Here is a 25,783-nt window from a genome sequence, read left to right as displayed (position 1 = left end):
TCAGCCTCGAAGCCATCGAGTGGAGACGGCGAGGACACACCCTTAAGGGCCATGATGTAGGTGAATCGCCTATGGGGAGGGATGGCCACTTTATAGGTCTCATACCAAGGCAAAGACAATCGTGTAGGAAGTCTTGGCATCCCCCAATGTGAGTCAGGCAGTGAAGTTGAGATGGGCCAAGGCGCCTATAAACTTTGAGGAGAAGGATTGCCTGCCAAGTTGTCCCATCCATGACAGCTTCCACCAGTAGTGTCCCCAATCATCGGAGCGTGCGGGTTCACCAAGTCCTGAGGGAGCTCCTTCGTCATCATCACAACAAAGACCCTAGACCAGATGTAGATCCCGTGAGTAGAGATCAAACCAGATTTGAAGTCATTCCATGGGCTCATAGTGGGAACGTCACACCTACCTCTCAGACAGATTACCATGGTAGCCATTTTGGAGGGAGATAATTTCCTCGTGAATTATGTAACTTCAAGGTAGTCAGTTTTGAGATGGTTTACAACGACTTGATAGAATGATTGCACCTCACACGATTCATAACCACCCTGAACTATACTAGATGATGATGGTAAAGCTACTGGGATCCAATAGCATCATCACTGACACCGCGTGCGCATCATCCGTCTTGATATCACCAGAGACTTAGTACAATAAGCTTGATAATGCAAATTGTTAACATACAGGCCTAAATTGGATATAGCTAAATAAAAATATGAATAAGCAAGAACTAACCTACCTCCAAATCCAAAAGATAAAAAAACAACAACTGCTTGTTATGATACGGCAGGACTAGTTTCTACCTCTATCTCTACATAGGATTGCTTGAGATCCAAGTCACAGTGTAGAATAGAATATACATCGCCCACGACACGATGATCAATACATATTCGCCGGCCGTATTCATCTTACCGTACAGAAGCTCCAGGGAGTAGCCGAGCTTGCGGCGATGGCTGCAGGAGCCTACCATAGCTCGTCAGCTAGTTCGCCGATCATGGACTTTTTCTACGCCCTCCTTCTCACCATAGTCATCTTAGGCACCGCCCTGGCCCTCTTCTTGCCGGCTGCCAACTATGACCCGAAGCCCCGGCTGTTCATCCGGCTGGTCGAGGTCCAGGGGCTGGACCCGTGCATCCCGGAGACCGAGGTGCGTTCCCCGACCTTCGAGCTGGCCGTGGACGTCGGCCGGGTGTCGGAAAGCAGGCGGGGGCCCTGCGCCGGAGGTGGCGACGCGATGCTGCGGGTCTCGTACCGCGGGAAGATCCTGGCGTGGGGCGGCGTTCCGCGGTTCTGCGTCGACGGCAGGTGCCTGCAGGGGCCGAGCGCCAGCGTGGCCACCGTGGTGGCCACGGCGGAGGGGCTTGTGTTGCAGCAGGAGCTGCGGAACAAGATATGCGCCGAAACCTATGCTCTCGGGAGGGCCGAGTTCGACGTGGAAGGGAGCGTTCCTGGACTGGGCCACCTCCGCTGCAAGACGTACCTGTTCCAAGGCGACCAGACGGATGCGCTGCCTCCGTGCTCCTTTCACAAAGACCCCGAGGAGGGCACGTGGTGAAGGTTATTTTTAGCGTCTTCTTTTCCTGTATTTAAGGATCTTATATACTTTATTATTTATTATATAATTTGTAATGCCATATGTATATGTTAAAAATCGACCAACTCATCATCGTTACAACAGTGAAATAGACGACATTTTCCTCTGACCTTGAAGCTTTGTAAGATCATCTTTACAACAATATCTGTGTGTACTATGAGCAAAGCTCGATGTCGCCCCTAACCTCAGAAACACTATCAGAGCCAGAAAAATGTTGTTCCGGTAAATATTGGAAATGGCTGAATATTGCAAGGGTTGGACGACAACCCCAAATCCGCCTAGAGAAATCAGGGTGGCCTAACCTCAAAAGCTCCTTGGCGGCATCAAAGTTGGCTAGATGTCATCGGTTGAAGAAGGAAACTAAGACACAAGGCACCGTCGTCCACCCCATTTGTAAACGTATTCGAAGACCACCTGCATAGCACAACCACTCCAGTAGAGCAGCAACAAGGCGAACCCCACCATCCTCTATGTCGCCGATGAAGTAGCCACTAACGAGATAGACCAGGGGCCAAGTAAACATTGTTCATGATCTGCATGGCACTGCCATCGCCACCACAATCCATCGTCGAGGAACCAAACTCTATCTAAACCTAAGAGACCTAACTACACTGCAACACAAATCTAGAGTCCCCACCCCTCCCACCGTCGGAACTGCAGACGAAGGAGTGGACCCGTAGCCTAGTCGGTTGGGAGTGACTGAAGCAGTGACAATTGTCTAGGATTCGGAGGGAGGTGGTTGTATGTGGTACAAATTACGAGATAGGACTCTTATACTTTATTATTTGACAATACAGATATTAAACTTTGCTCAGTGGCATCATTCCAAACAACTTTAATGAAGGGGCCTGAGCCAAATTCACAACAGAGAAGCCCTGCAACCTTATCCCGCTTGCCTGCACTATACTCCCTCCGTCCCAGAATATATGATCATTTTTTACACTATCAAAACTGGTCTTACATTTTGGGACGGAGGGAGTATAAAACATAGGAAGACCCGATGGCTCATCTTTTTGCTTTACCCTTTGAGACATCCATCTACACCTCTGTCATCAACATCACATCTCCATCTCCATAACCTCCATCTCCATTAGACTAACTACTTGTAATAAAGATTCAATTGCGATCAACGACATTGTAAGACTATCAATCATTCATCTCCAATTAACTTTTTATACAATGAAATTTGCTTGTGGTTCGCTCATGATGTGTGAGTAATCACCTCAGGCTAAGGACTGAGGCGTAACCTTGCGACCCCCATGTATGCGCAAGAAGGGATTGAAGATATGTACTTTATTTATATTTTTGTGGTATTATTTGTCTCTTGTCTCTACCTCGATCCGAGGGATCATCGGTACACGAGACACCGAAAATCGATACAAGGAGAGGTATAGAGCAGGTGAGCAATGGCGGAGCTACTTGGGGCCAACCTGGGCCATGCCCCCCACCCCCCCCCCCCCCCAGCTCATAGGAAAACATGAACATATGCCTTAATATTTGGTCTAATTTTCGACTAAAATCAGCCTAAAGCAATCATATTTCCCCCCCTTCAGCCCATGCCCCCCCCCCCCATAATTTCATCTCAAGCTCCGTCACTGCAGGTGAGATTGGAAGGCTATGTTGAAAGCTAGTGACAATAAGGTCGGTGTGGTAGCAGGAACCAATTCCATGGTGGTGGCAATGATGCACTCATCAAACGCTACGCAAAAAAGAAAAAGAAAAACGCTAATGTGTCGGTATGCTCTATCCTTAATAACCGAGGTAACTCAATAAGTCGGATAGGGCCAAGATTGGACAATGTAATCCTCGAAGCGGCGGTAGTAGGTCATGCTATCACAAGGACGCATTGCCCACTTATTAGTTTCACAACGCATATATTATTATCTTTTTTTGAAATGGAGGAGGACCTCCGGCCTCTGCATTTGGACGATGCATGCAACCACTTTATGAATTATTCACACAAGACCTTAAAAAGTCATACAACAGTAAGATTAAAGCCACCATCTAGGCAACATATGTCGTTACTCCTATCCAGTTGATGTAGAGATGCTGATAGTCTAGGCCTAATACCAAACATACCTTGCAGCCAAACCTAACATTTAAGACCTGAGGTCCCAATCAGGATGCCTGCCGGGTATGGGGCACCCACCAGTCCGGCGCACTCCTCAACCAGGACGCCTGCCGGGTATGAGGCCGCCGCAGCCACCTGCCACCAATCCATCTTCAGTGATGTACTGTTGCATCTAGCTTGCCCGGTCCAGCTGCCGTCGACACCACCACGACGCCAAACAATGCCACCATCCTGCGCTCGTCCATCCTCACACGCCCACCGGCGAGACCCCACTGCTCCATGCCGCCGAGACCCGCCGTCGTCAACGCGAGAGAAGGCACGCCACACCATCTCACGCCTCTTCCATCCGGCGCCGCTCCACAAACGATGCCCCCAATATGGAACACGGCACCCGTAGCGCCACCATCGTCCGATCTAGTGATCTTAGGATTTCTCCCGGAACGGCACGAGCAGGTTGACGATAGTTGCTTGACGATGCCTTCATCAAGGTAACGACGTAGACGCCGCCATCGCCCGCCATGACCGGAGTCGGCTCGGATTTCACGGGCGACTATGTCTCCCCAACTAGCCGCTGGTGCTAATAGTGGGATCCAAGATCCATCACTACCAGCCTGGTCAACCGCCTTCGATGGAGAAGGCAGCCACCACCACCATGCCCGGGCAAAGAGACCCGAACGTCCTCGTGCCGCGAAGAGTACCCAAGGGGGATCTCCTCTTGCCGTTGTCGAGATGAGGCGCAGCCGCAGTGGATCTCGATCTAAACCCCTCGGGCCCAGATCAGATCTCATCGTAGCCAAAATCTCATCCGCCAAACGACCGCCGAAGATCTTCTGGCCACCGCCAACCCGCTGCACACTGCCGTTGGAGGAGGGAGATGGACGCTGCTGCCCCCACGCGTTACCGCCAACGAGGACTGCGCCGCCGCCACCTCACCTCAGGGGCTTCGCCCCGCGGCGTCCTCAGCGACGGCGGCGGTAGTGGGAGGCGATGGAGGGGAAGGGCTGAGGGCGGTGTGGACGGGGACTCCCCGGGGGCGGCGCGGCGCCGCCACCTCGGGGGAGAGAGGTCGGGGTGAGAGCCTCGGGGAGAGGATCTACAGAATCTCCAATTACTTACCGGTGCATTGTTGTTCTATCTAATTATAATCCAAGTGTGTGTACATAGCTGCAAGTGAAACCTTCCCTCTAGCCTATTTTCTTTATTGTTATATAAAACTTATGATTATTCGTTGGTCCGCGAAACAGAAATGATTTGCAATCACAAAGGCTTAGAGAAATTTTGTTGCGAAGCTTAATCATTTGCTGGATTCGATAAATCTTAGGTCGTACAAAGAAGAAGGCTATTACTACATCCAAAACTGAATCGGAGGTAATCAGTCATCCCCAAGCGCTGCATAAGTAAGCCAATATCAAGCCATTGAAGCCCGATGAGATGGCCCAAACATACCCTCCCCCCCCCCCCCCCCCCCCCCCCCAACCCATTTCTGCGCTCATGTTGGCTATGGTCAACAGAAACACTATTCGTTTGTTTTTCATGGTTTAGTTGAGGAAGATGTCCCGTCGGCTCATTTTTTCTTTTCTTTTCATTTGTTTTCCACATCTGTTTTGATTTCTCTTATAGATCTTTCCCAAGGACATCTCTTCCTAATTGTGCGAACTATGAGATTTTCTGAATGCTAGCAGTTAACTTTGTCATCTGAATAATTTAATTTAGTTTTTCCCTCTCTTTTAGTATTTTCGATGCTAATTACCACATTAAACAACTTTTCATCCGTAGCATCGAATTTCACAAAAGTTTTGTTGGTCTTTACCCCCTTCTAAAGTATTTTAAGCTGAGGATTGCTCCTATAGCAATTCTTGTGTCGGACAAAGCAGTGGTAGAGTTATATCTTCGTTTCGTCCTCGCCCTAAACCCTAAACCTTAGATGTTTTTTGACTCTAGTATAGTGTTAAAAATCGTCTTACGGGATGAAGGGAGTAGAATTCATTCTAATTTAAAACCCTGAATTGTCATTTGGCATATGTACTTTTTGATATTTATATATCGCTAATCGTGGCCTCCGTTTGACTTGTCTCTGATCCTTCTGTCGTGATAGCGGCAAAAACTCTGTTCCAAAACAGGGCATGAAATTTTTTTTTTTGTGAGCATCAGTACAGACACAAGCGCTCATATACACGCGCATACACTCACCCCTATGAACGCACATACGCACATCCTACCCCTATGAGCACCTCCGAGAGACTGAGCCGGTATATCATCTTGAGATTTACGAAGTCACCGTAGGCGCCTCGTCGTCGACGGAAACGTCTCCTTCCACTGAAAGCGCATCGCCGGAAATCCTGAAATAAATCCAGGAATAATGCGATCACCAGGATTTGAACCCTGATGGGTTGAGGATACCACTGTCCACCTAACCAATTCAACCACAGGTTGATTCGCAAACAAGGCACGAATTGGGTGTAAAGCAGAAATGAAGTTGTATTATGGGCTTAGATGGGCCTCAGTCTTCTGACAGCCCACTGTGCGGACGCGTTGCCATTGCTTACTCAGGCCCATTGCGGTCTACTGCGCCTCGCCCTCATCATCCTCAACCCCTCTGGCTAGGGGTGAAAACGGATCGGATGCGGATCGGATAGTGCTCTTATCACTTCCATTTTCATATTTTCAAAACGAATACGAATCCGAATATGGATGTTCTCGGATACGGATGTGGCTCGGATATTATTCGAATACGGATACGTATCGGATATTTTCTTGATTCGGAACGGATACGGATAATATCAACATATTGCTTAAGTAAATTAGTCGATAGCTGTGTGACCTAAAATAATCAACTTGTGACATACAATAAGTCAATGATAAATAGGTTTATGAATAAATACTATTGTAATGCATAATAATTTATAAGTTTAATCATATAAAGAGTAAAGTTTGACCACTTATTTGGCTTTTATGTTGGATAATTGGAATATTGGGCCTAGAATTTTTAAAAATACCTCCCATAATCTTATTCGGATACGGATATATCCACTTCCATATCCATATTTGTGTCAAAATCCCCTACCATATTTTATTTTGTATTTGTTTAATAAATTCGGATACGGATAACTTCCATTTCCATTTTGATTCGGATGCGGATGTTTCAGATACGAATAGTCATTTTCTCAAATACGAATATCGGATATTTCGAATTATCCACTACCACTTTCCACCCCTACCTCTGGCTCTTCCTCCTTTCGTCCAGCCAGCCACCGAAACCCCACTCAGAAAGACAAAATCAACCAATGCCGGCTGCGTCCGGAGATGGGTCCAGCAAGGCGCGCGAGCTTGAAGGCGGCGGCTGCTTCGTCCTCCATCGGGCAGCGGCAGATCTGGCCGATTCCGACGCGTTGGCCTCCCGATCTGAGTTCCTCGCCTGCAAGCACTGGCCATGGCGCCGCCGCGTGTGCGGGAGCTGGGGGAGATGTACGAGCTCGTGGAGGAGGTCCTGATCCGCATCCCGCCGGACGACCCCGCGGGCCTCATCCGCGCCTCCCTCGTCTGCAAGGCTTGGTGCGGCCTCGTCTCCGGCCACGCCTTTCGCAGCCACTACCGCGTCTTCCACAAAACACCTCCCATCCTAGGCTTCCTACAGAGCTGGGAGGAGGAAGGCCAGCGCTTCGTCCCCACCACAAGATTCCGTCCCCGCAATTGCAAGCCGTTGGACAGTTCTGTGCTCGATTGCCGCCATGGCCGCGTTCTTCTTATGTGTTACTACGATGGGTATGCGGATGCGGATGAGAATGAGGAGGAAGATTATTACGAGGAATATGAAGCGATGGTAGTCTGGGACCCCTTGTCTGGGAGACGAACTAAGTTGCACAATCCTGACATCTTCAACCCCCTCATCAACGGGACAAACTATTCGGCCACGGTGCTCTGCGCGGCAGATGGCTGCAACCATGACGCCTGCAACTTGGCCCCATTTTTGGTGGCTTTTGTTGTCCTTGAGTACAAAGTGACCGAAAGAAGGCCGTGTGGGCGTCTGTATACTAATCAGAGACCCACGAGTGGACCTCACCGGCCTCTATTCACGTCGGCTCCGTTGGAACACTTGGAGCCGGTATGGTGGGAATCAAGATGACAACGGGGATGAAACCCATCGGGTTTTGCCTTCTCAAACCCATCCCCACAAGAAAATCGTAAACCCGTCCCCGTCACCGTGCGTGGAGCTAGTTTTTCACCCGTCCCTTAAACCCATCGGGTTTTCTAAACCCATGGGAAACCCGCAGGGAAATCGACATATATAAGGAAACATAGAACCAACAAAGAATAATATTTCGACAACAAAACGATACCATATTTCAGCAATATAGATAATCAGATTTCAGCAACAAACAGAGCATATTTCAGCCATACGTGGTTAAACAAGATGTCCAATTGCACAAGTTCTAAAATATAATTCTTGGTTCACAAATCAAAAGCACAAATGAGACGAAATAGTCCAATACATAAGTTTTGAAATAGAATTCATAGTTCACAAGTCACTTTAAAGTAGGAATCATCATAGCATCTTTCACATCTCCAAGCCTCCAAAAGACTATCTTCAAAGCTTCCAAATCCAAATCAAAGTGCCAAGTCCTAGAGAAGATCAAAATACGCTCAAGCTTGGTAAAAAAATGTATTTTGCCGGGTTTGCCGGGTTTCAGGTCCGGGGACTACCGAAATGGGTGCAAACCCATGAAACGTGTCGGGTTGTATAATGTGCCCAACAACAGCCCTGCAGGGATGAAAAGCCGCCCATCCCCGTCCCTTAATAGGGTAAAAACCCGCGGGGACGCGGGTTTCGGGACCCCATTGCCATCTTGAGGTGGGAAGGCCTGGTGTCCTCGTTGGACAAGCGCTCCACTTCCTCATTGATCGTTATGAGGGGGACGGTTGTATTATCAAGTATGACTTGGGTAGTCATCGCCTATCACTCTGTGTGTGTTTATGCGAAACCCTCTCCTCATTTTGTCAGAAGACGGTAGGCTAGGGGTTGTAGACTTAGACGAGCATGGGCTATGCCATATGTGGTCGGTGGAGGTGAGCGTTGATGGAGTAGCGTCATGGATCAAACTCAGAGAAATGGACTTCGGGATGCTTCTCCCCCTTGGCAATACCAGGAGCTCAGATTCTCTATGGCTTGTTGGCTGTGTGGAGGGCACTGATATCCTTGTTGTGGCCACAGATATTGGTGCATTCACAATTGATCTCAAGTCCTTGAGATCAAGGAAGTTGTCGAGTAAGCCGTTCGAGGACATATGCTGATATGCGTGGCTGATAGGTTTGAGAGTTTCTTTCTCTACACGAGCTTCAACAATCCACCTGGTATATATGTTTACTCTAACCTCTTTTTAATTATCATATATGGTTTTTATGATGTGTTTTATTCACCACCAATGCTAAGTTTCCTTAAGAAAATCGCCAAGTTGCATAAATAAATTCTCATCCTAGTGACTCATCCTCTGAAACTGTTTCCTTCATTCAGCGGTGGCAGGTGTTATGGAGGTGGCCAAAGAAAGCCAGATCAGCCAGTGAAGTAGGTCATGGCGATGCGACAGTTTGAATCGAGAGTAAGTCATAGAAGCATGGAAGTTCAGTTTGATCTTTTGGTGCTGATTTCCATTTTGAATCCTATCCTATGTTTGATATGGGAGTCTTTAGTCTTAGCTATGATATCTCGCTAATTTGTAAGTTGCTTAGCTTGCTCTTCTTTGCGTGGCATATCAAGTTGTACAATCAGAAACCAGGATAAGAATGGCCGTAAAATTGAGGAGTCTGTGTGTGTGCTGTTGTGTTTGTTCTAGTTCAGTTTTGCTGGAACATATAGTTCAGTTTTCCTGCTTGGCAAGAAAACTGCAGTATATCCGGCCACAGTACATGAGCCTGCCCACCTCAAGGGGCACCGATCCGTATAATGGATAGCTCTTTGATAAGAATGTCAACGAGAAATAGAAATAGAAATGTTTGAGGGGAAATGGTGCTTGTTTGGATGAACTTGCATGCATTGTCACTGTAACACCTTTAGCATCCACACAAAATGCAAGAAACAGGCCCTTGCATATCTGAACAAATACATAAGCAATTTCCACCATGGAGGTCATTCTCTCGAGAAGCATTCTTCGGAAGAACTATGTGAGAGATATCACAGTATCCATGTTTGCATCGGTGGAATAACTGACAGGATAGCTGGCACTTTTCAAGAAAAATGGAGCTTACACTTCACTGTCTCCATTCTTGTAGATCGATGGGACATGCTTCATCCAACGTACAGTTTTAGAGGTTGGTTTTGATGCTTAGGAAATAGAAGAACTAATTAAATACGGAGTAGAAAACAATGTTTTACCTGACAAAGACACTGTTTATCTCTAGTTGCCTAGATGGTATTTTGAGCTAGGTCCCAGGACCCCTTTTGCTATAAAAAACTGACAAAGACACAAGAAACCCATTCACTTCTCATCATTACTGAGGCGAGCTATATTTGTATGTACTAACCACCGTATTGATGAATAATCTTTGTGTCTGCAGGAAGAACTTGGTCTTGAGTATGATGAAGATGTCGATGTGAACTTCCAACCGTACAGTGAAATGATGGGAGTCTTAACAAAAGGAGAGAAGTTTCTCGCTGAGGACGTAGTCATGGGAGTATCTCAGATCAGATGTATGTCACATCAGTTTTATCAGCCGAACTGCTCCACGGTTTTGGTAGTTTCTTAGGCAGCGCGTTTGTTGTAGTTTGTCCAGACAGATGGTGTTGTTCCACTGATGATAACATATCTGCTCAGAGAACTCTAGCTGGTAGCTTCAGTAGCAGTTTATCTGAGGTTTGCAGAATGTTTTCAACTAGGTGTGTGATATAACTTCTTCGCCATCTTAAATTATACATCAAGGCGTCTTATTACTGACAACACCAGCTTATGGTTTTTCCTCTCTGTTTGGTGGAAAATCAGAATCATATTAATATTTACTTTCCCATTTCTCTATTTACATCACATACACAAAATTTAATAATGAAAAAGCGAAAGGGATGCTTTACCTGACAAAGACATAAGCAACCCGTTCGGTTTTCCTCATTAGTCAGGCTAGCTATATGCGTGCAATCTAGCATATCCACTCCGGCCGGTATAAACTAGAATAAAATAACTTGACGAATAAAAACTCGAATATACCCAAGTACCTACCAAATCGAAGATAAATGAAAACTGATATGGGTGAACCATGAAACGGTGTTTATATCAACTTATAAGTTTAAATCAAGAATACTTTTTAAATTCGGGTGGTAAGGGCTACACCCCCCCCCCCCCCCTCCCAAATCAACCGCTCTCTTCCCCGGCTCGTGCGGTACACCCATTAGAAATTCCATTGAAGCAGTACCGAGAATATTTATCGAAAGCTCTATCCTGGTTCTTTTCTGGGATTAATTCGTGAGGCGGAATCTCCAATCTAGCCAATGTATGTGAGATGATAGCTTCATTACTTTGTTTTCAAAGCTACAGTTGTGTGATTTAGTTTTAAATTGAAGATTTTTCATTTTAATTTAAAAATATAATGTTATTTAGTTGAAAATTTTCAGCTGTTACTTGGAAGCACAAGTTTATAGAGTTCTAATTCTCTTTTGAAAGCAAGTTTAGTGAACTGGAAGTTAGTAGCTGTAATAAGTTGGGAGCTCTGGTTAAAAATAAAATAAAATACATTTTAAAATGTTCACGTAATTTCGTAACTGTTCACTTATTAATGTTAATTATATACATATATGAAATTTTGTATTATAAATAATTACAAATAAATTATATAAACAAAATATTTGTACAAATAATTTCAAAAAGTACTTATATATTTAAATATATGCTCATATAAGTCTAACAATGTTCACAATTTTAATAAAAATATTCATGATTTTAGAAAAAATAATGCTGCTTTAAAATGTTATTTTAATAAAAGTTTGTATGTTTCCTAAAAATATATATTATAAAGAATACTGAATAAAAAATATGTATGAATAAATAAATATTAGCCTAGTGTCCCACAAGAGTGCCGATCCTCAAATGAATATTATCTAAATTATACTCCCTCCGATCCATATTACTTGTCGCCCAAACATCTAACACTGAAATATGTCTAAATACATACATTTCAGCAACAAGCAATATGGATCGGAGAGAGTACAAATATTTTCTTAATTATATAAATATGTTTTATAATAATACATGACTTTTAAAAACATGGAAAATTTTGATTTAACTTATTTGTATGTATATTATTTAGAATGCACAAATAATCTAACTTGAATTTTATTACTATGATAATTTATATCCTTTTTAAAATTTTCTAAAAAAATACTAACTTGTGGAAAATGGGTCGGCCGACTGCAACCAATTATTATATTTCATAAATTAATTATATGGATGTAATTAAAGTTAACAAGTGATTTTTTCTGAAATTACACGAACATTTCTGAAATTCATTTTATTTTTATGTATGTATTTATAAAGTATGATTATAATGTACATACAGAAAGATTAATTATCATTTATAGGCATGAAACGTTCACGGTTAAGTGGCAGGCTTTCATTTTGAATGAAATTCTTATTCACTATTTCACTCCATAAGGATATAAAGAAGCTGTATCCATATTAGACAACAAACGGCAATGGTTGGGATGGCTACGCACGCTCGCAAAAATATAGAGGGTCACACAAAAAGAAAAACAGCCCCAAGCCTCACTTGGCGCCTAGTCATCCTTGATTTCGTATCCGTCCGTGATTAGCACTGTATTACCACGCCCACTAGTTCGATGTGTGCCGCAAGTTTTAGTATTAAAGTGACCATTTCAATCAAGTTTAAGTACCAATGATGTAGTTGACTCTTTATTTTATTCCAGGGAGGTGATCATATATGAGGTACATCGATCAACTCCTATTCACATTACACTTATGCGAGTGAGGGAGGAACATCATGCACTCACTCCCTACTGCAAATTATTTAGTTGTTTGCAACCACTGCACGCGCCTCTAGTTCGGCGTCAGCCTCAGCATTGATCCTGACATTGAGGAAGTCGACGGTGCGATCTCCCGCTGCAAATGCATCCCAATATCCATCGGCCAAGGTCTGGACCAGGCACTTCTTAAACATGGCCGGGTGCTTCTCGTGAACCAGTACCCCCGGCGGCCCTATGATCCTGTCCGGCTCCGGCTGGTAGAACGTCGCCAGTGACAGCTTCTCCTTGTCGGCACTCGTCACGACACGGTGCCATGGCGCCTTGAAGATTGCATTGCTGACGATCTGTATGCACAGAAATGAGAGTCTCGTTCATGATCAATGCAAATAATTGCATTTTTGGTCCATTGTAGAAGTCCTTAAGTAATTGTGTGTGTATATGCATACCTCCATGGCCTCGCCTACGACGACCAACAGGTCATTCCCGAGCACGGGGACATCAACCCAGTGGCCGTCCTTGAGCACCTGGAGGCCGCCGACGTCCTTGTCCATGAGGAGCAGTGTGATGACGGAGTTGTCGATGTGTGGCTTCAGCCCGTTGACGAGGTCCGGCCGTGGGCAGGGAGGGTAGTAGGTGAACCTCGAGTATGACTTGAACCTCTCACCCACCATGTTGATGAAGAAGTTCTCCTCCTGATTCAGAAGCTTTGCCATGGCCTTCAGCACATCCATGGTCACCCTCCCACTCTCTAGGGTGTACTTGTGTAGGAGATCCCTGCAGATTATATATGATCTCCAATATAAATGCAAATAAAAAAGATTTTAAATCATTGAGGGCAACAATTGATGTGTAGATCGGGTGCCTTAGATTTTGTGGCCAGAACTAGAGACGTCTCTCGTCCTCCGGCTGGAGCTGGAGTCAGAGCCGGTCACACCAGTCGAGGATCTGTTCATCGGAGTCGATGCAGTCGATGCCGTACCCTTCATTCTGGAACTTGACACCGTCGATCACATTGCCGCACTTCTGCTTCTCCTCCAGCGGCAGGTGGAAGAACCTCCTCGTCGCCTCGAGGATATCATCGAGGAACTCCTTTGCCATGCCATGGCCGGTCACCACAAAGAGGCCCCATGACTGCAACGCAGAGCGAAGCTTGGCCGCCTCCTCAACATCATCAGGCATGGCCAGACGGCTCACGTCCGCGATGGGGATCACCAGCTTGGCTTGCTGAGCGACAGTGGTCGGACGATTCTCCTCGCTTAGCACGTACCTGCTCGGCGGCGCCACAAGTCCAACATCCGCGGCCACCACCTGCACCAGCTTTCCCTGATCCCGATGAACCATCTTCACACTAGAATAGGTCTTCTAAACCAAGTGAACGTACTCTTCTCTTTTGCGTTCTATATATATAGGCTTCAGGTGTGCGCCTATTTCAACGTTATCTATCTAGTATTTGGAGGCCACAGGGTTATCATATCCATACTAGCTAGATATAAATCAATATCTACATCCAACAGATCTCACCCGTCCACCCATGTTGATCCAACGGTCTATGTTGCTTTGAATCTTGGCGCTGAATTAATTGTCTTAGGTTTTTCGTATCTAGACAAATCTAAGACAATTAATTTAGGACGAAGGCAATATTATAGATAGATATGTAGATATAGGTATGGACGAAGAAAGAGAGGAATCAAAACCTCATGTCCTTTTGAAGTGGTATTAATAGATATATAGATATAGATAGATAGCTAGATAGATAGATAGATGTAGATAGAGATAGAGAGAAAGTCAATAAGACGTGGGGCGGTTGAGGTGTTTTTAGAGAAAAACCGGGGGAAGAAAAACCAGAGATGAGAGAGGAAATCAATAGTGGGAGGAGGGAGGGGACAATATAGGGATTTTTTTGTCATTTTAGACCACCCACTACGAACAGCCTAATAGGTAGTATCATATATGAGTATCATGCATATGTTAGCGTACGATACCATCTCCGTAATGTGTAGTATCATAGATTAATATCTTAGATGATATTATTTATTGCCCAAGACACATACTGTTAGAATTATTGTGATTTAAACCATCTGTTATATCCAATAATTTCTAGGAAAATCCCATAGGCCCATGTGGCACGTTCATGCATGACAAGAAAGAAGTTAAAATATTTGCGCTAGTGGAAAATGAAACCCAATGGTGGTAAATGATGACATTCATCTCCTCATTGATGGCATCAATATTTTGGTTTCGGTTTCATTTCTTCATTAGTACATTTGGTTTCTTCATACCGTGTGTGCTAGCATATTTTGTCATGCAAGAACTTGAAACGACTTGCCAACTAATGGGAGACGAAACTGACCACTTAATAGGATTTTTAGTGCGTCTGTTTCTCCTCTCCTTAATGAGAATTAGTGCGTCCATTTCAGTTTCATCTCGTTACTCCTATAAGAGGTCGCTCCTCTTCCCAACGAGACACAACTTTTCGCATTGTTCCAGAGCATTGTACCGCCTACCTCTTTCCCATCTCGCTTCCTGCGTGCACCGGAGAGTGAGACAGCAGGCCTCCGAAACCCCGCCTCTTGTGATCCGGTACGGGAGAGGGGCGATCAGGTTTTTGGGGAGTGTCCTTACGCGACTGCTGGAGTCTTGTTCATCGTGGCTGCGAACGGAGACATCACTGACGACGAGTTCCCCAACGACGACTTCTTCCCCGACGTCAAGGACCTCTTCAGCGACATGACGATCAGGACATCTGCACCTTCTGCTACTGCGCCGTATGCCATCTTATCCTCACTGTTAGGGCTAGCATTTGGTTTATTGCTAATAGCAATTGACATGGATATGATGCATTTTGCTTATGATTTTGATTGCATGACTAGTCTCAACGAACTGTTGCTAGTTTCTAGTTTCATCAATATATTGCTATTCATGTTTTATCCATTATTTTTCTGGATTAAACTATACGGGAAAATGCCTAATTATTCAATAATCCAAAAACCTGAAATGTGTAGGCAATTTTCTCCTATTGCTTTTGCTGCAACTCGTAAGCCCGCACCATTTGAGGGCGTGAACTATAAGAGGTGGCGTGCGAGGGCAGCTCTTTGGCTTACCACTATGAACTGTTTTCACGCCTTTAAAGGCAAGCCAGAGGGAGAGCTGACTGCTGAGCAAGAGCAAGCTTTCCAGGCTACAGACACCCTCTTCAGGGGTGCTGTCTTGAGTGTTCTTGGCGACAAGATTGGAGGCTACAGACATCCATTCATGACCATCATGGTCGGTAAAGATATGTGGGATGCGCTCGAAGTCAATTTTGGAGTCGCGGACGCGGGAAGTGAGTTGTATATCATGGAACAGTACCATGACTACAAGATGACTGATGACCGCTCTGTTGTTGAGCAGGCTCATGAGATTCAGTCGCCCACTAAAGAACTTGAGCATCTCAATTGTGTGTTACCGGACAAATTCATTGCCAAGCTTCCTCCTTCATGGAGGAATTTTTCTACCTCTCTGAAGCATAAGGGGCAAGAGTTTACCGTTGTCAATCTAATTGGCACTCTTGATGTAGAAGAGAAGGCGAGGGCAAAAGACACACGTGCTTGTTTCCATGAGGGGAATTCCAGTGCCAATTTGGTACAAAAAAGAAATTTCCAAACCCACAAAACCAAGAACAAAAACTATGCGGGAAAAGGAAATTTTGATGGCAAGTACAAAGCCCCACAACCTGTCAACTTCAAGAAGAAGAAGGATACTTATAAGAAGAAAGGAAAGTGCCATGTATGTGGCAGTGAAGAACATTGGGCTTCATCCTGCAAGGACCGCTGGGACATGCGTCAGAATGAGAACAATAGCAAGACTGCTAATGTTGTTATTGGCGATGTTGACATGAAAGATGTCGGGTATGGTAAATTTCCTACCATTCTTTCAGTATGTCATTCTCCAGATTGGTGGATTGACACCGGTGCCAATGTACATGTGTGTTCTGACATAAACATGTTTTCTTCTTATCAGGTCGCAAGAACTACACCCGTGCTGATGGGAAACGGGACACATGCTTCTGTTCATGGTGTTGGTACGGTCGATCTGAAGTTTACTTCAGGAAAGTTCATGCGACTGAAGAACGTGCAGCATGTCCCTGCTATAAATAAAAATCTTGTCAGCGGTTCTCGTTTCTGTCAAGATGGTTATAGATTGGTATTTGAGTCCAATAAGGTTGTAGTATCTAAGTGTGGAAAATTTGTTGGGAAGGGCTATGAGAGCAGAGGCTTGTTCCGCTTATCTTTGTCAGACTTTTGCACTAAAGTTATTAATCATGTTTGCAGTGAAACCGAATCAAATGTTTGGCATTCACGACTTTGTCATATTAACTTTGGTGTCATGACGCGGCTAGGAAATTTGAGTTTAATCCCTAAATTTACAATTGTCAAAGGTTCTAAGTGCCAAATTTGTGTGCAAGCAAAGCAACCTCGCAAGTCTCATGCGACTGTTGAGGCGAGGAATTTGGTGTTGGGGAACGTAGTAATTTCAAAAATTTCCTACGCACACGCAAGATCATGGTGATGCACAACAACGAGAGGGGAGAGTGTTGTCTACGTACCCTCGTAGACCGGAAGCGGAAGCGTTATAACAACGTGGTTGATGTAGCCGTACGTCTTCACGGCCCGACCGATCAAGCACCGAAACTACGGCACCTCCGATTTTTTGCACACGTTCAGCTCGATGACGATCCCCAGACTCCGATCCAGCAAAGTGTCGGGGATGAGTTCCGTCAGCATGAGGCGTGGTGACGGTCTTGATGTTCTACCGTCGCAGGGCTTCGCCTAAGCACCGCTACAATATTATCGAGGATTATTGTGGAGGGGGGCACCGCACACGGCTAAGAGATCAATGATCAATTGTTGTGTCTCTGGGGTGCCCCCTGCCCCCGTATATAAAGGAGTGGGGGAGGGGGCTGGCCAAGGAGGGTGGCGCGCCCAAGGGGGGGAGTCCAACTCCCACCGGGAGTAGGACTCCCCCTTTTCCTATTAGGAGTAGGAGAGGGAAGGAAGAGGAAGGAGGGAGGAAGGAAAGGGGGGGCCGGCCCCCCTCCCAATTCGGATTGGGCTTGGGGGGCGCGCCCCCTCCCTTGCTCCTTTCCCCTCCTTTCCACTAAGGCTCAATAAGGCCCATATACCTCCCGGGGGGTTCCGATAACCTCCCGATGATCCGGTATTGTCCCAATCTCACCCGGAACCTTTCCGGTGTCCAAATATAGTCGTCCAATATATTGATCTTTATGTCTTGACCATTTCGAGACTCCTCGTCAAGTCCGTGATCACATCCGGGACTCTGAACAACCTTCGGTACATCAAAATATATAAACTCATAATGAACCTATCATCGTAACGTTAAGCGTGCGGACCCTACGGGTTCGAGAACAATGTAGACATGACTGAGACACGTCTCCGGTCAATAACCAATAGAGGAACCTGGATGCTCATATTGGCTCCTACATATTCTACGAAGATCTTTATCGGTCAGACCGCATAACAACATACGTTGTTCCCTTTGTCATCGGTATGTTACTTGCCCGAGATTCGATCATCGGTATCTCAATACCTAGTTCAATCTCGTTACCGACAAGTCTCTTTACTCGTTCCGCAATACATCATCTTGCAACTAACTTATTAGTTGCATTGCTTGCAAGGCTTAAGTGATGTGCATTACCGAGAGGGCCCAGAGATACCTCTCCAACAATCGGAGCGACAAATCCTAATCTCGAAATACGCCAACCCAACATGTACCTTTGGAGACACCTGTAGAGCACCTTTATAAACACCCAGTTATGTTGTGACGTTTGGTAGCACACAAAGTGTTCCTCCGGTAAACGGGAGTTGCATAATCTCATAGTCATAGGAACATGTATAAGTCATGAAGAAAGCAATAGCAACATACTAAACGATCGGGTGCTAAGCTAATGGAATGGGTCATGTCAATCACATCATTCTCCTAATTATGTGATCCCGTTAATCAAATGACAACTCATGTCTATGGTTAGGAAACATAACCATCTTCGATTAACGAGCTAGTCAAGTAGAGGCATACTAGTGACACTTTGTTTGTCTATGTATTCACACAAGTATTACGTTTCCGGTTAATACAATTCTAGCATGAATAATAAACATTTATCATGATATAAGGAACTAAATAATAACTTTATTATTGCCTCTAGGGCATTTTTCCTTCAGTCTCCCACTTGCACTAGAGTGGAGCCTTGGTGCTGATCATATTTTGCTCGTGGAAGAGGCTTAGTCAATGGGTCTGCTACATTGAGATCCGTATGTATCTTGCAAATCTCTATGTCTCCCACCTGGACTAGATCCCGGATGGAATTGAAGCGTCTCTTGATGTGCTTGGTTCTCTTGTGAAATCTGGATTCCTTTGCCAAGGAAATTGCACCAGTATTGTCACAAAAGATTTTCATTGGACCCGATGCACTAGGTATGACACCTAGATCGGATATGAACTCCTTCATCCAGACTCCTTCGTTTGCTGCTTCCGAAGCAGCTATGTACTCCGCTTCACATGTCGATCCCGCCACGACGCTTTGTTTAGAACTGCACCAACTGACGGCTCCACCATTTAATGTAAATACGTATCCGGTTTGCAATTTAGAATCGTCCGGATCAGTGTCAAAGCTTGCATTAACATAACCATTTACAATGAGCTCTTTGTCACCTCCATATACGAGAAACATATCCTTAGTCCTTTTCAGGTATTTCAGGATGTTCTTGACCGCTGTCCAGTGATCCACTCCTGTATTACTTTGGTACCTCCCTGCTAGACTTATAGTAAGGCACACATCAGGTCTGGTACACAGCATTGCATACACGATAGAGCCTATGGCTGAAGCATAGGGAACATCTTTCATTTTCTCTCTATCTTCTGCAGTGGTCGGGCATTGAGTCTTACTCAACTTCACACCTTGTAACACAGGCAAGAATCCTTTCTTTGCTTGATCCATTTTGAACTTCTTCAAAACTTTGTCAAGGTATGTGCTTTGTGAAAGTCCAATTAAGCGTCTTGATCTATCTCTATAGATCTTAATGCCCAATATGTAAGCAGCTTCACCGAGGTCTTTCATTGAAAAACTCTTATTCAAGTATCCCTTTATGCTATCCATAAATTCTATATCATTTCCGATTAGCAATATGTCATCCACATATAATATCAGAAATGCTACAGAGCTCCCACTCACTTTCTTGTAAATACAGGCTTCTCCAAAAGTCTGTACAAAACCAAATGCTTTGATCACACTATCAAAGCATTTATTCCAACTCCGAGATGCTTGCACCAGTCCATAAATGGATCGCTGGAGCTTGCACACTTTGTTAGCTCCCTTTGGATCGACAAAACCTTCCGGCTGCATCATATACAACTCTTCTTCCAGAAATCCATTCAGGAATGCAGTTTTGACATCCATCTGCCAAATTTCATAATCATAAAATGCGGCAATTGCTAACATGATTCGGACAGACTTAAGCATCGCTACGGGTGAGAAGGTCTCATCGTATTCAATCCCTTGAACTTGTCGAAAACCTTTTGCGACAAGTCGAGCTTTGTAGACAGTAACATTACTGTCAGCGTCAGTCTTCTTCTTGAAGATCCATTTATTTTCAATTGTTTGCCGATCATTGGGCAAGTCAACCAAAGTCCACACTTTGTTCTCATACATGGATCCCATCTCAGATTTCATGGCTTCAAGCCATTTTGCGGAATCTGGGCTCACCATTGCTTCTTCATAGTTCGTAGGTTCATCATGATCTAGTAGCATGACTTCCAGAACAGGATTACCATACCACTAGTGCGGATCTTACTCTGGTTGATCTACGAGGTTCAGTAGTAACTTGTTCTGAAGTTTCATGATCATCATCATTAGCTTCCTCACTAATTGGTGTAGGTGTCACAGAAACCGGTTTCTGAGATGTACTACTTTACAATAAGGGAGCAGGTACAGTTACCTCATCAAGTTCTACTTTCCTCCCACTCACTTCTTTCGAGAGAAACTCCTTCTCTAGAAAGGATCCATTCTTAGCAACAAATGTCTTGCCTTCGGATCTGTGATAGAAGGTGTACCCAACAGTCTCCTTCGGGTATCCTATGAAGACACATTTCTCCGATTTGGGTTCGAGCTTATCAGGTTGAAGCTTTTTCACATAAGCATCGCAGCCCCAAACTTTCAGAAACGGCAACTTTGGTTTCTTGCCAAACCATATTTCATAAGGCGTCGTCTCAACGGATTTTGATGGTGCCCTATTTAACGTGAATGCGGCCGTCTCTAAAGCATAACCCCAAAACGATAGTGGTAAATCTGTAAGAGACATCATAGATTGCACCATATCAAGTAAAATATGATTAAGACGTTCGGACACACCATTACGCTGTGGTGTTCCGGGTGGCGTGAGTTGCGAAACTATTCCGCATTGTTTCAAATGTAAACCAAACTCGTAACTCAAATATTCTCCTCCACGATCAGATCGTAGAAACTTTATTTTCTTATTACGATGATTTTCAACTTCACTCTGAAATTCTTTGAACTTTTCAAATGTTTCAGACTTAAGTTTCATTAAGTAAATATACCCATATCTGCTTAAATCATCTGTGAAGGTGAGAAAATAACGATATCCGCCACGAGCTTCAACATTCATTGGACCACATACATGTGTATGTATGATTTCCAACAAATCTGTTGCTCTCTCCATAGTACCGGAGAACGGCGTTTTAGTCATCTTGCCCATGAGGCACGGTTCGCAAGTACCAAGTGATTCATAATCAAGTGGTTCCAAAAGTCCATCAGTATGGAGTTTCTTCATGCGCTTTACATTGATATGACCTAAACGGCAGTGCCACAAATAAGTTGCACTATCATTATCAACTCTGCATCTTTTGGCTTCAACATTATGAATATGTGTATCACTACTATCAAGATTCATCAAAAATAGACCACTCTTCAAGGGTGCATGATCATAAAAGATATTACTCATATAAATAGAACAACCATTATTCTCTGATTTAAATGAATAACCATCTCGCATCACACAAGATCTAGATATAATGTTCATGCTTAACGCTAGCACCAAATAACAATTATTTAGGTCTAATACTAATCCCGATGGTAGATGTAGAGGTAGCGTGCCGACCGCGATCACATCGACTTTGGAACCATTTCCCACGAGCATCGTCACCTCGTCCTTCGCCAGTGTTCGCTTAATTCGTAGTCCCTGTTTCGAGTTGCAAATATTAGCAATAGAACCAGTATCAAATACCCAGGTGCTACTGCGAGCTCTAGTAAGGTACACATCAATAACATGTATATCACATATACCTTTGTTCACCTTGCCATCCTTCTTATCCGCCAAATACTTGGGGCAGTTCCGCTTCCAGTAACCAGTCTGCTTGCAGTAGAAGCACTCAGTTTCAGGCTTAGGTCCAGACTTGGGTTTCTTCTCCTGAGCAGCAACTTGCTTGCTGTTCTTCTTGAAGTTCCCCTTCTTCTTCCCCTTGCCCTTTTTCTTGAAACTAGTGGTCTTGTTGACCATCAACACTTGATGCTCCTTCTTGATTTCTACCTCCGCAGCTTTTAGCATTGCGAAGAGCTCGGGAATTGTCTTATCCATCCCTTGCATATTATAGTTCATCACGAAACTCTTGTAGCTAGGTGGAAGTGATTGGAGAATTCTGTCAATGACGCAATCATCCGGAAGATTAACTCCTAGTTGAATCAAGTGATTATTATACCTAGACATTTTGAGTATATGCTCACTGACAGAACTGTTCTCCTCCATCTTGCAGCTATAGAACTTATTGGAGACTTCATATCTCTCAATCCGGGCATTTGCTTGAAATATTAGCTTCAACTCCTGGAACATCTCATATGCTCCATGACGTTCAAAACGTCGTTGAAGACCCGGTTCTAAGCCATAAAGCATGACACATTGAACTATTGAGTAGTCATCAGCTTTGCTATGCCAGACGTTCTTAACGTCATCAGTTGCATCAGCAGCAGGCCTGGCACCCAGCGGTGCTTCCAGGACGTAATTCTTCTGTGCAGCAATGAGGATAATCCTCAAGTTACGGACCCAGTCCGTATAATTGCTACCATCATCTTTCAACTTTGCTTTCTCAAGGAATGCATTAAAATTCAACGAAACAACAGCACGGGCCATCTATCTACAATCAAACATAAACAAGCAAGATACTATCAGGTACTAAGTTCATGATAAATTTAAGTTCAATTAATCATATTACTTAAGAACTCCCACTTAGAAAGACATCCCTCTAATCTTTTAAGTGATCACGTGATCCAAATCAACTAAACCATAACCGATCATCACGTGAAATGGAGTAGTTTTCAATGGTGAACATCACTATGTTGATCATATCTACTATATGATTCACGCTCGACCTTTCGGTCTCAGTGTTCCGAGGCCATATCTGCATATGCTAGGCTCGTCAAGTTTAACCTGAGTATTCTGCGTGTGCAAAACTGGCTTGCACCCGTTGTAGATGGACGTAGAGCTTGTCACACCCGATCATCACGTGGTGTCTGGGCATGACAAACTTTGGCAACGGTGCATACTCAGGGAGAACACTTTTATCTTGAAATTTAGTGAGAGATCATCTTATAATGCTACCGTCAATCAAAGCAAGATAAGATGCATAAAAGATAAACATCACATGCAATCAATATAAGTGATATGATATGGCCATCATCATCTTGTGCTTGTGATCTCCATCTCCGAAGCATCGTCATGATCACCATCGTCACCGGCGCGACACCTTGACCTCCATCGTAGCATCGTTGTCGTCTTGCCAATCTTATGCTTCTACGACTATCGCTACCGCTTAGTGATAAAGTAAAGCATTACAGGGCGATTGCATTGCATACAATAAAGCGACAACCATATGGCTCCTGCCAGTTGCCGATAACTTGGTTACAAAACATGATCATCTCATACAATAAAATTTAGCATCATGCCTTGACCATATCACATCACAACATGCCCTGCAAAAACAAGTTAGACGTCCTCTACTTTGTTTGTTGCAAGTTTTATGTGGCTGCTACGGGCTTAGCAAGAACCAATCTTACCTACGCATCAAAAACAACAACGATAGTTTGTCAAGTTGGTGTTGTTTTAACCTTCGCAAGGACCGGGCGTAGCCACACTCGGTTCAACTAAAGTTGGAGAAACTGACACCCGCCAGCCACTTGTGTGCAAAGCACGTCGGTAGAACCAGTCTCGCGTAAGCGTATGCGTAATGTCGGTCCGGACGCTTCATCCAACAATACCGCTGAACCAAAGTATGACATGCTGGCAAGCAGTATGACTTATATTGCCCACAACTCACTTGTGTTCTACTCGTGCATATAACATCAACACATAAAACCTAGGCTCGGATGCCACTGTTGGGGAACGTAGTAATTTCAAAAAAATTCCTACGCACACGCAAGATCATGGTGATGCATAGTAACGAGAGGGGAGAGTGTTGTCTACGTACCCTCGTAGACCGGAAGCGGAAGCGTTATAACAACGCGGTTGATGTAGTCGTACGTCTTCACGGCCCGACTGATCAAGCACCGAAACTACAGCACCTCCGAGTTTTTGCACACGTTCAGCTCGATGACGATCCCCGGACTCCGATCTAGCAAAGTGTCGGGGATGAGTTCCATCAGCACGACGGCGTGGTGACGATCTTGATGTTCTACCGTCGCAGGGCTTCGCCTAAGCACCGCTACAATATTATCGAGGATTATGGTGGAGGGGGGCACCGCACACGGCTAAGAGATCAATGATCAATTGTTGTGTCTCTGGGGTGCCCCCTGCCCCCGTATATAAAGGAGTGGAGGAGGGGGCCGGCCAAGGAGGGTGGCGCGCCCAAGGGGGGAGTCCAACTCCCACCGGGAGTAGGACTCCCCCTTTTCCTATTAGGAGTAGGAGAGGGAAGGAAGAGGATGGAGGGAGGAAGGAAAGGGGGGCCGGCCCCCTCCCAATTCGGATTGGGCTTGGGGGGTGCGCCCCCTCCCTTGCTCCTTTCCCCTCCTTTCCACAAAGGCCCAATAAGGCCCATATACCTCCTGGGGGTTCCGATAACCTCCCGGTGATCCGGTATTGTCCCAATCTCACCCGGAACCTTTCCGGTGTCCAAATATAGTCGTCCAATATATCGATCTTTATGTCTCGATCATTTCGAGACTCCTCGTCAAGTCCGTGATCACATCCGGGACTCCGAACAACCTTCGGTACATCAAAATATATAAACTCATAATGAAACTGTCATCGTAACGTTAAGCGTGCGGACCCTACGGGTTCGAGAACAATGTAGACATGACCGAGACACGTATCCGGTCAATAACCAATAGCGGAACCTGGATGCTCATATTGGCTCCTACATATTCTACAAAGATCTTTATCGGTCAGACCGCATAACAACATACATTGTTCCCTTTGTCATCGGTATGTTACTTGCCCGAGATTCGATCGTCGGTATCCCAATACCTAGTTCAATCTCGTTACCGGCAAGTCTCTTTACTCGTTCTGTAATACATCATCTTGCAACTAACTTATTAGTTGCATTGCTTGCAAGGCTTAAGTGATGTGCATTACCGAGAGGGCCCAGAGATACCTCTCCGACAATCAGAACGACAAATCCTAATCTCGAAATACGCCAACCAAACATGTACCTTTGGAGACACCTATAGAGCACCTTTATAATCACCCAGTTACGTTGTGACGTTTTGTAGCACACAAAGTGTTCCTCCGGTAAACGGGAGTTGCATAATCTCATAGTCATAGGAACATGTATAAGTCATGAAGAAAGCAATAGCAACATACTAAACGATCGGGTGCTAAGCTAATGGAATGGGTCATGTCAATCACATCATTCTCCTAATGATGTGATCCCGTTAATCAAATGACAACTCATGTCTATGATTAGGAAACATAACCATCTTCGATTAACGAGCTAGTCAAGTAGAGGCATACTAGTGACACTTTGTTTGTCTATGTATTCACACAAGTATTACGTTTACGGTTAATACAATTCTAGCATGAATAATAAACATTTATCATGATATAAGGAAATAAATAATAACTTTATTATTGCCTCTAGGGCATATTTCCTTCATTTGGCA

At 44.6% G+C, this 25,783-nt stretch overlaps 3 protein-coding genes across 3 annotated transcripts; 2 read left to right on the top strand and 1 right to left on the bottom strand.

Annotated features, from left to right (window-relative positions):
* Positions 1-933: 933 nt before the first annotated feature.
* LOC147972097 (uncharacterized) lies at positions 934-1,555 on the top strand. The gene has a single exon (XM_087524223.1). It carries the CDS (start codon positions 950-952, stop codon positions 1,553-1,555), a length of 606 nt encoding a protein of 201 aa, XP_087380349.1. The 5' UTR covers positions 934-949.
* A 10,965-nt stretch (positions 1,556-12,520) lies between these two features.
* On the bottom strand, positions 12,521-13,985 carry LOC125556340 (protein SRG1-like). The gene is made up of 3 exons (XM_087522941.1): positions 13,604-13,985; positions 13,071-13,398; positions 12,521-12,968 (listed from the first exon to the last, which is right to left on the bottom strand). Exons 1-3 carry the CDS (start codon positions 13,963-13,965, stop codon positions 12,669-12,671), a joined length of 990 nt encoding a protein of 329 aa, XP_087379067.1. The 5' UTR covers positions 13,966-13,985; the 3' UTR covers positions 12,521-12,668.
* Positions 13,986-15,097: 1,112 nt separating this feature from the next.
* Positions 15,098-16,648, top strand: LOC147972096 (uncharacterized). Its single transcript, XM_087524222.1, has 3 exons — positions 15,098-15,389; positions 15,627-16,511; positions 16,624-16,648. Exons 1-3 carry the CDS (start codon positions 15,352-15,354, stop codon positions 16,646-16,648), a joined length of 948 nt encoding a protein of 315 aa, XP_087380348.1. The 5' UTR covers positions 15,098-15,351.
* The last annotated feature ends 9,135 nt before the right edge of the window (positions 16,649-25,783 follow it).

Source organism: Triticum urartu, chromosome 5A, assembly GCF_056163025.1.
Source record: "Triticum urartu cultivar PI428250 chromosome 5A, HENAU_Tu73, whole genome shotgun sequence".
NCBI classification, from domain to species: Eukaryota; Viridiplantae; Streptophyta; class Magnoliopsida; order Poales; family Poaceae; genus Triticum; species Triticum urartu.
Note: the sequence above shows the minus strand (reverse complement) of the source record. Positions and strands in the feature narration are given on the sequence as shown.

Excerpts from the sequence above, each read along its gene's own strand:
- LOC147972096 (XM_087524222.1), top strand. The coding sequence starts at position 15,352 with ATGACGATCAGGACATCTGCACCTTCTGCTACTGCGCC. Across the intron at positions 15,390-15,626 it reads GCACCTTCTGCTACTGCGCC|GCAATTTTCTCCTATTGCTT; the intron begins GTATGCCATCTT and ends TGAAATGTGTAG. Across the intron at positions 16,512-16,623 it reads GTTGACATGAAAGATGTCGG|GTCGCAAGAACTACACCCGT; the intron begins GTATGGTAAATT and ends TCTTCTTATCAG.
- LOC147972097 (XM_087524223.1), top strand. The coding sequence starts at position 950 with ATGGCTGCAGGAGCCTACCATAGCTCGTCAGCTAGTTCGCCGATCATG.
- LOC125556340 (XM_087522941.1), bottom strand. The coding sequence starts at position 13,965 with ATGGTTCATCGGGATCAGGGAAAGCTGGTGCAGGTGGTGGCCGCGGAT. Across the intron at positions 13,399-13,603 it reads GTCAAGTTCCAGAATGAAGG|GGATCTCCTACACAAGTACA; the intron begins GTACGGCATCGA and ends TATAATCTGCAG. Across the intron at positions 12,969-13,070 it reads TCGTAGGCGAGGCCATGGAG|ATCGTCAGCAATGCAATCTT; the intron begins GTATGCATATAC and ends CTGTGCATACAG.